Source organism: Megalops cyprinoides, chromosome 8 (genome assembly GCF_013368585.1).
Source record: "Megalops cyprinoides isolate fMegCyp1 chromosome 8, fMegCyp1.pri, whole genome shotgun sequence".
In the NCBI taxonomy this organism is placed as follows: Eukaryota; Metazoa; Chordata; class Actinopteri; order Elopiformes; family Megalopidae; genus Megalops; species Megalops cyprinoides.
In genome coordinates this window covers 4,091,645-4,102,306 of record NC_050590.1, presented here as the reverse complement: position 1 = coordinate 4,102,306, position 10,662 = coordinate 4,091,645, and the positions used below count along the sequence as shown (strand labels likewise).

Sequence of the window (10,662 nt, the reverse complement as noted above, 5' to 3'; positions counted from 1 at the left end):
AAAACGGCAAAAAGGTGGGAGAGAGCTATACTATGCTTTCACATCCCAGAATCCTTGCCAATCCATAAATTAAAAGTTTGGAGGGGGCGTAAAAGTTAAGACTACATTTTTGTTCCATGGAAAGAAAAGCTACAGGAAATCAGCTTGGCCAGCTCAAGGAGCAGTGATGTCTGTAAGTTTGATTCTTTGAGTCTTTGAAAGTAACGAAAGTAAAATTTTTATATTTATGGCAATCTTCTCCGTTAAGATCAGCTTGCTCGCTCATCATGCTTCTGTTCATGGTTTGGTGGTGGGAGGCTGGGAGGGGGGGGGGGGGGGCAATGGTGCGGGTAATTCTTTGGAGTGAAGTTTTTCCCACTGTAGGCACTAGGAAGAACCAAGGCAAAGAGCGGCCGGGCTCAGTGTCTGAGCTGGCCCATCTGGTAGTTGTCTCTGGGCTGGCGGTGGTGGTGGTGGTGACGTTGCGGCTGAGGAGGGGCGCTGGCGTGCTGGGGTCTCCTTCTCTTCAGTGTGCCTGCGACAAGAGACCCAAACGAGACGTCAGAACGGGAGCCGCTCGCGGCGTATCACTGACCCACGGCCACACCAGACACCAGGGGTTAATCACGTGGTCTTCCTCTCTGTACCTGTCTAGACCCGAACCAAGCTGTGATTCAGGCTTCTGAATGCATCATGTTACATTACATTTTGTTTCATTTAGCAGATGCTCTTATTCAGACAGACTTACATAAGTTACAATTTTATCTATTTATGCAGCTGGATTTTTACTGTGGCAATTCTGGATTATGTACCTTGTCCAAGGGTATAACAGCAGTGCCCCAGCAGGGAATCAAACAACCCTTTGGTTATGAGCCCTGCTACCTACCACTATGCCACACTGTGGCCTGCTGTCCCATTTTGTCCCCTACTCTTCTAATCACATGAGTTACATTCAGAGGCCACACCTCAGCCACTGGTCAGCCCTTGCATTTTTACTGACATGTGAGGGTGACCTGTCCGACTAGCTCTTACGGAGAGAGACATTTGTCTAAATCTGTCCGTGTCTGTCTCTCTCCCTAATCTGAGTGGCAGAGGAGAGAGGAGCTGTCAGTGTCAGGCAGTAGCTCACCTGGCAGGGGTTTGGGTGGGGGCAGCTTGGGGTTGCTGCTGGGGGTGTGGACACTGCAGATCTTAATGAAGCCAGCCATCAGCATGATGAGAGCGATGCCCATCAAGAGCACTGCCCACCAGTGAGCCTATAACACACACACACACACACACACACACACACACACGCGCACACATACACATACATGCATGCAAGCGCGCACATACACACACGCGCGCACACACACACACACACACACACACACACACACACACACGCGCGCGCGCGCATACAGGTGCAAGTGCACACACACAAGGAAACACACACAAAGACAGACATTCACACCCAGCACACATGCAGACAGGACACACACAGATAAACACAGTGAGAACCCAGCTTACAAAGATGGCTACAAAGCTCTATGACACGTGGCACTCTCAGTTAAATGTGACAATTTGTTTAGGTATAAAATGATACTCAATAAGCCCTGCCCTTTCCACCTGAGACTGTAAGAATGGAAATGTTCACAAATAAAACTCCTAGCAGCTAGCCTTTTCAGCTCATTGTCATTGAGATAAACTTGGTGTTAAATCAACTTTTCAGCAATGGACAGTGTCCTTGGGCCTAAACCTCACACACTACAGGCATGGGTGCTATAGGTGTGTATTCTGTGGGTCTGGATCTGGTGCTGTGCCACCAGCTCTGGCCCGGAGACACTTGCCACTATCCACTCGGCAATGTTCTCGTAGAGCTCTGGGTTGAAGATGGCTTTCTTGAGCCGGGCCAGCGGCCCGTCGGCGTCCACTAGGCGGCACTTCATGAACACGTCGCAGTAGCCCTTGAAGTCGTTGCAGGGCGAGCCGGGCTGCAGTGTGATGATCTTCTTGTTGAAGAAGAGGGCCCACTTCTCTGAGCCAGTGCTACTGCAGGTGTTGGGCTTCACTGCAGAGCAGGAGATTCAGCAAACAGGTTAAACACACAGTCCTCCTCTCTGTCCTGGACTAGACTGAGCCAGGGTCAGAGGCTAAACACGCAGTCCACCTCTCTGTCCTGGACTAGACTGAGCCAGGGTCAGAGGTTAAACACACAGTCCTCCTCTCTGTCCTGGACTAGACTGAGCCAGGGTCAGAGGCTAAACACGCAGTCCTCCTCTCTGTCCTGGTCTAGACTGAGCCAGGGTCAGAGGTTAAACACACAGTCCTCCTCTCTATCCTGGACTAGACTGAGCCAGGGTCAGAGGTTAACCACACAGTCCACCTCTCTGTCCCAGTCTAGACTGAGCAGACCACTACATCAGACAGGGTCCCAGATGAGAGGGAAAGCAGGGGCATGCAGGTACTCACTCCTCTCCATGCAACACACGTGGCACAGCTCCGTCTCGTCTTTGCCGTCCTCACTGCCACAGGTGCACACCTCTAGCCCGTACTTCTCACAGATGGAGCCAGAGCAGCCCTATCCACAGGGTAACAGAGAGAGAGAGAGAGGAGAAAGAGGTAGAGAGAGAGAGAGAGAGAGAGAGAGGGAGAGAGAGAGAGGAAGAGAGAGAGAGAGGAGAGGGAGAGAGAGAGAGGGAGAGAGAGAGAGAGAGAGAGAGAGAGGGGGGGGAGAGAGAGAGAAGGAGGGAGAGAGAGAAAGAGAGAGAAGAAAAGAAATGAAAAAATGAGGAAAAATATATCCTTTAAGTGAGGAGGATCACTCAGCACTTATATATTCATTATATTACTCCTCACCATTCATGCATGCATGTATTTTCATGTGTTCTACTAAGAATGGTAGTTCTGTTTATGCAACAGACAAATGTATATGTAACGCCAATAAAGCTGACTGAACTGAACTGAATAGGGAAATAGGAGATTGAGCTGCATAGCATTTACATCACATTCCTCACTCTGCGCCCACACACAGGGAGCTGGGCTCTCAGCACCAAACACTTTGGTGTCTTTGCCATCTGCCCACACACACACACACACACACGCAAACACACACACACACGCACACTCTGCCTCACTCACCTCACCATCTGCTCATACACACCCACACACGTGCACACAGACACAAACAAGTCACACGGTCACACGGTCTGCACGGTCAGCTACGTGGCTGTCAGCCGTCTCCGCCCTCTAGATCGTGATGCAGAAGTCCCCTGCGCACGGAGCCAAAAAGTACAAAGGGGAGGGACAGGACACACGGAGCACACGTGGAGGTGGACACGTACAAACACACAGATGCAACACTCAAAGCACACGCGGGACGCCGGACGCAGAGCGCCGCGCGCGCAGGCTAACACACCCCGTTGACGCACACTTGTGTCTCCCCGTGGCAGGCGGTGAAGTTGGCCTTAGGTTCGGACGTGGGGCACTGGGCGGTGGCCCCATTGCACATGCCCTGATGGGCGCACTCGGACTCGTCCCGGCACCTCTCATTGCTGGTCTTGTACCCACACGTCGCAGTGCAGCAGGGACCCTGACTGGGGCTGGGGAGGAGGGAGAGAGCAGAGAACACATCACACACGTGGGAACTGTAACACACACACACACACACACACACACATACACACAATCACACACACTACACACACACACGCACACACACACACACACACACATACACACAATCACACACACTACACACACACACGCACACACACACACACACACACACACACACAATCACACACACTACACACACACACACACACACACACACATACACACAATCACACACACTACACACACACACGCACACACACGCACACACACGCACACACACACGCACACGCACACACATGCAAACACAAGTGCACACACACACACACAGACACACAAGCACACACACACACACGCACATACACACACACTCACACACACACACACGCACACACACACACACACACACACGCACACACATACACACACATACACACACATATACTCTTCATGTCACACACATATACGCTGTAACACACATACATACAGTGCCCTACTACCCTACACACATGCACACTATAACACACAGACTGTAATACACACACATGCACTCTATTACACACATACACACACATACATCCTGTAACACCCATGTACTCACCATCTCACACACACACACACACTGTAATGCATATGAATGACTGACAATCTGGATGCTCGAAAAACACACGGCATGGCGGCGCTTGATCAGCCACTTGCCTGCAGAGTTTGTTGGGCTTCAGCTTGCACTTGGTGCCGTCTGGCTGGTTGGCATCGTAGCAGCACTCATCCTTGCACTGGTCACTGTAGCCACAGTCACACTCCTCACCTGCCTCCACCAGTCCGTTCCCGCAGATGGGCTGGCCAGACTCTGTGTATGCAGAAGCACACACACATGCACGCACGCGCGCACACACACAAACAGACACGCACGCGCGCACGTACACATACACAAACACAGATTGAGAGATAGAGTCAGTGATCTTACTTAAATGATACATAACACATCAGTGTACAATATCGCCCTCACACACAGGCGATGAGTACTTTAAGGTACTAGATGCTGCGCAGAACTTCATATCTCATTTCTGCTGTAGGATTAAGATAAGTCCGTCTAGATATCTACGTGGCTTCTTGTGGTTTATGAACTCAGTCCACGGCCTTTATTTACTTGCACTACCTTTGACGATATGTGTATGTTTATATACATATGTATGTGTCTGCGTGGGGGTATGTGTGTGTTCATTCACCTTTGTGTGGGCACTGTGCCATGGAGAAAATTCGGACTTTAGCGCTAACAGTGACAAAACAACAGGACCTTTGGGGATCATTAAATACTTACTTCAGTCTGTTCTATTTCTATTAACTCTGCATCACTTCAGCACCTGCCTCTCACTACTCTCACTACTACGTCTACAAAATACACTTTCCCTCCAATAACCACTTCGGTGGAAATGTGATTTAAACATGTTCAGGGGGATATATTGAACCACAATCTACAGGTGTTCAGTTTTTCTTCGGTCCTATCTCACATCCCTTGGTAAAAAATTCATAGGGGTTACTCATGTTAACCCACTAACGCTGGCGATAAACCTACCGACGAAGCAGTTAAATCTCTTCTTCTCCAGGACCTGGCTGATGTTTCGCACACTGCAGATGGAGAATTTGTTGTTGTTGGGCTTGTCTCCGGACGTGGCCCTGGCGTACATGATGTAGTTGCCCTTTTCCTTCAGGTCCTGGCTCTTTGACTCTCCAGGGGTGCACTCCGTCCCGGAGTCATGCTGAGAGGAAGAGCCAGCAACGGGGGTTAAAGGAACCGCAACGCACACAGCCAATCAGATGCTACCTGACCTTACAGTACACTACGTCATTTAGCAGACACTCTTACCCAGAGCGACTTCAAAATAAGTGCATCACTATGCTAACAGTAGTTATTGACTATTACAAGAGGTCAGTAAGATACTGAGTTACGTGTTAAACTAGTATAGAGTGCTTTTTTATAGAAAATAGGGATATATATAGGATAGATAGAGAGGAAGGCAGACTCGAGATACAGCTTGAAAAGATGACTTTTGAGTGGCCTGCTTTGATGCTTTCTCTTGAGGGCACCTTGAAGTGCCCATGACAAATGATGGGATGGCTCTTGAAAACCAAACCAATTACAGCATGACACCTGCATCATGAACAACGGAGACTGCACTGGGCGCCATCAACTGCGCATAGAGCATAGATACCTGCGCCCTCCTGTGACCCAGTCCTGCAGCTATGCACTCACCGGGGACCCAAAGTTGTGCCCGACCTCGTGGGCAAAGGTGATGTGTGAGACTTTGGGTGGGACGTGGGAGGCATAGTTCTGCACCGTGATGATGCCCGTGTTGAGGGACTTCTTCTTGCCGTCTGAGTAGAGCTTGCTCTTCTCGCAGATTCCTCCAGAGCTTCCTGGGAACACACAGCCAAACGACACTCTAGTCTAAACTGCAACAGTAACCTGCCGAGAAGCTCAGAGCAGGGTGGCTTCAGCAGCACTTTATCAGCATGGTGATCACGTTCTGTGCACCACACTGCAAATCTATATACCTGGATGAGCTTAAAAAGTCACTTCAAACTTAAACAAAGAGCTTTTGCATTTTTGTATTTTCATACCCCCCAGTTGTGCTTGCTTTATGTTTTAGCTGCTGTGCTGTGCCAAGTGTTTTTACAGCCCTCTCTGTTCCACAGCAGATGGGGACATTGGTGCTGCCAGCCCCTTCACTGCTAAGTGGTCCTGAATTCACACTGCTCATTAGCTAGATAAGCCATGCTGGAAACAATCAACAGCTTAAGCACAGCGGAAGGGACCAGAGGCACAGCCACACTGACACAGGATGCTCACTCAGCTTCCTCACCTGGTCCATCTGTGCATCGCTGCATTGAATCACTCACTCACGCACTCACGCATGCACTCACTGACTCACTCACTCACTCACTCACTCACTCACTCACTCACTCACTCACTCACTCACTCACACACTCACTCACACACTCACTCACTCACTCACTCACTCACTCACTCACTCACTCACTCACACACTCACTCACTCACTCACTCACTCACTCACTCACTCACTCGCTCACTCGCTCACTCACTCACTCACTCACTCACTTGCTCACGCGCTCGCTCACTCGCGCACTCACGCACTCACTCGCACACTCGCACACTCGCTCACTCGCTCACGCACTCACACACGCACTCACGCACTCACTCACGCACTCACTCACGCACTCACTCACGCACTCACTCACCCTCTCACCCTCTCACTCACTCACTCACTCACCCTCTCACTCACCCTCTCACTCACCCTCTCACTCGCTCACTCACCATCTCACTCACTCACTCACTCACTCACTCACGCACTCACTCACTCACTCACTCATGCACTCACTCACTCATGCACTCACTCACTCATGCACTCACTCACTCATGCACTCACTCACGCACTCACTCACCCTCTCACTCACTCACTCACCCTCTCACTAACTAGTGAGCTAGTTCATAGTGAGCTGCATGAGGTGCTTGCTCTACGACCTGTAAGTATGACACCAATTTGCTTTACTGAAAGATGGGATGAAAAAAAACAAAGAATGAAGAACAGACTGTGCTAGAGCGGGATGGAGAGGATTCTCCTCTCTCATGTATTCATTGGTGGGCTGCCTACAGGCCTCTGGGGTTGTGAGTTCTGGCATGGTGGAGCTCGAACCTGCTCACATCTACAGGGAGCGCCCAGCAAGAGCCAGGACAGGGCATCTATTTGACTCAAACATGAGTTCGTGAGCTGAGGGGAATTTACTAGTGTCCTGTGGGACATTTCCATGCTCATTCCTGACGAGCCAAGGCCTGGGTCTCTCTCTCACTCTCCAGGCTTACGCTGTGGCTTCAGCCAAAGAGGCACAGCAGTAAACCAAACATGTTGGCACAGTCCAGTGAGAGCTCCATCCTGCGACGTACACTGCTCTGCTCCTTTGAGGGGGAATTTCTTGTGACTATTTCACTTTTGCCGCTATTTCATTTGCCATACTACGTCTCCGTTCTCCTTCTTTTGTACACCTTGTTATTATTCTCCTCTTTCTCTGTGCCTGCTTGTGCTGTCTCTCCCTGGTGCAGAACCGGCCCTGATTGGGAGAGAGGAGTCAAAACTGGCGTGCTGCCCAGAGACACGGGGGACAGACATACTTTCTCATCCTACCTCTGTTGCTGGGCAGAAACCATCCCAGACGCTAACTAACGCTTATGTGTACGAGTGTATCTGTAAGGGGAGAGCCCCCTTGAGGGAAAGCTCGCTTGTAGTGATGCTGCGCATCAACATGTAATTGTTGTGAAGGGAATTTTTTTTTATTTTGATTGTTTGCCCAGTCTAATTTCCTGAGAGAGTCCTTCCAAAGCAAACACGACACAGTGGCTTCCTTCCGTAGAGGAAAGTAATCAATACAAAAGACTCACGGGGTCACGCCTTCAATCAGCCGAGGAGCAAATCTGATCTTTTCCAGATCTGAGAGGCAGCTCACGTCAAACCATCGACTGATCTCAGAGCAGGAGGAGCAGATGGCTACCCAGCATCACCACGCACTTCACTGATCTGAGCACCCCAGAGCCGGCATGCTTTTCCACAACCCCACTACAGATCACCTCAGAACAGTGCACTGATTTCCGTGCCGTTTGTTTTTGGAATGTGCGCTGCCTGCACTGTACTAAACCCCACTGAAACACGCACCAGACAAAAGCCTCTGAACACCTCCTTTGTACGGGTTATTCCCCTTTATGAGAAAAAGGAGTGAGCCAAAGGTGCCGAGGGTGCCAAGTACACTTTTAGGCCCTGGGTGATGGAGAAAAGCACAGGGGATCAGAGGAAGTACCAGAACTCTGCAGCCACAGGGGTCCAGGGCATGCAGAGCTCTCCGCATCCCAGAGGCTGGGATCCCCTGGGGCTCCTGCTTCCCTGCTGGGCCACACTGGGAACTAGCTGGAGGCACTCCATTATTCTGAGAGTTTACTGAGGAGAAAACTCTGCAACCAGCGCTGTGCACCTCTGGGAGGGGGGAGGTGGCAGGGCATTTAGTATGTTTACACCTTTAAGGGTAACTTCACTGAAAAAAAGCTCAAACTTTGCTATGTTGTTATTTTTGACCTTTTGAAGGTTTCAATATTGAAAAGCACCCACCTCAATTTGTTCTTAATAAAATGAGAAAGCATACTCCATTTTACTCCCCATTTTTAATCTGCGCATGGTTTCACATACTTTATTAGTGGCAGTGTAACATAGTGGTAAGAAACGGGGCTCACGTCCAAATGGTTGCAGGTTTGATTCCCCGATGGGCCACTGCTGTTGGGCAAGGTACTTAACCCACAACTGCCTCAGTAAATATCCAGCTGTATAAATGGCTAACAAGAGAAGATTTTAATCTATGTAAGTCGCTCTGGATAAGAGCGTCTGTGAAGTGACAATAATGTAACGTAATAATGTGGCTCAGGACCCAGTCCTGCTCAGACTCTCCCAGAATGACAAGGACAGAAGTGGACACCTGCTGCTCAGTGCAGGCCATTATTGATTCAGAGAGAAGACTTTGAATTTATCCTCCCATCAGCTTGTGTTTGGCAAGTTTTTCCTCTTAAAATGTGGCCTGTTGTCTAATTGATTTTCTCTGCTGAGAGCTGCAGCTTCTTGATTGATGTTGACAAACAGAGACCACAGCCACGGGTTTGTGACTTATTATTATTTATGAGGAAACTGTGATACTAGAAACTATGCACCTTTCCTGCATTTCAGACTGATGCAGCTCTCTTAAAATCACACATACAACACACACACACACACACACACACACACACACACACACACACACACACATTCACACACATTCACACACATGCACGTGCATGCAGACAAACACACACACACACACACACACACACACACACACACAAACTCAGACCTGCAGAGGGTTGTGAGATCAAGGAAAAAAAAAAAAGTGGACTCATTGCAGTTAAGTGCCAGACTACAAATAAAGCCTGCAGACGCTGTGGATCTCCTGGACCAGGGCTGAGTATCTCTGTAGCAGAAATGAAGCGATACACATAAATAACACACCGTGTTTCTGTGTGATAGCTCTGAGCGCCAGCCAAGATCAGAAACTGTGAATGCAGGGCTTTTATCAGTACTGAGGCAAACACACACCTAGAATACAGCAATACACAGATAAATAGGGAAGCCAAAGGGATGAGGCTCCATCTCCTGTACACAGGTGAGCAGGTGTGCTGCGTACCTGCAGGGGCCCCAACCCAGGCCAGGCCCAGTACTCCGTCGTCAAAGTCCCGGTCCGTGAAGACATAGGCCAGGCAGTAGTCGTCATGGTTCTGCTCAGAGTTCAGCTCCAGAAACTTCTCCACCCCGATGTTGGCGAAACGGAAGGGGTTGGATTTGTCCTTTTCATCGTCAGTAGTGTTGATCTGAAAAGCGACGGATGAATGAATTACTGAGTTATGAGGTGAGACAGAGACTGAAGACCTTGTGCAGATCAGAATAGAGATGCAGAAAATTTTTGACAGCAAAGGAATGTAACCTCTTTGAAATAAAAAGATTACAGCTAAGACAGAGATATCACATCATTCAAATTAATGACCAGGCATTACTGACAAACACACACACACACAGAGTACATTTCCCAGTTAGCATCCTTCTCTTATGATGTGTTTGTGGTCTAAGGCTATGAAGTGTATATATAGTATTCTTCAGCTCTGGGATGGTCAACAGCCATAGGGTTCCATAACAGCTTCATATTTACAAACTCCAGATGTCCAGGTTCATTACATTCTCTCTCTCTGACACACACACACCAGCGCACGTGTGCACGCACACAAGCATGCACACACCCGCACATGTGCACACAGACACACACGCGTGCGCGCACACTCACACACACACACACACACACACACACACACACACACACACACACACACACTCACCCGAATCCTCTTCACCATGAAGCTGATATTCCGGATGCCCTGGAAGTCTGTGCTCTGATAGATTGAGTCGATTGCCTTCACATGACTGGAGATCTGAAATTACGCGACAA

At 49.3% G+C, this 10,662-nt stretch overlaps 1 protein-coding gene across 1 annotated transcript in view; it reads right to left on the bottom strand.

Annotated features, from left to right (window-relative positions):
• Positions 1–295: 295 nt before the first annotated feature.
• The window catches only part of LOC118782082 (disintegrin and metalloproteinase domain-containing protein 10-like), a 72,937-nt gene continuing 62,570 nt past the window's right edge, over positions 296–10,662 (bottom strand). Inside the window, exons 7-16 of the mRNA XM_036535330.1 lie at positions 10,553–10,645; positions 9,850–10,033; positions 5,828–5,991; positions 5,150–5,333; positions 4,273–4,423; positions 3,377–3,560; positions 2,431–2,539; positions 1,809–2,029; positions 1,109–1,235; positions 296–514 (exon numbers count right to left, since the gene is read on the bottom strand). Coding sequence (XP_036391223.1) covers positions 399–514; positions 1,109–1,235; positions 1,809–2,029; positions 2,431–2,539; positions 3,377–3,560; positions 4,273–4,423; positions 5,150–5,333; positions 5,828–5,991; positions 9,850–10,033; positions 10,553–10,645 — 1,533 coding nt within the window. The 3' untranslated portion in view covers positions 296–398. The remainder of the gene's footprint in view (positions 515–1,108; positions 1,236–1,808; positions 2,030–2,430; positions 2,540–3,376; positions 3,561–4,272; positions 4,424–5,149; positions 5,334–5,827; positions 5,992–9,849; positions 10,034–10,552; positions 10,646–10,662) is intronic.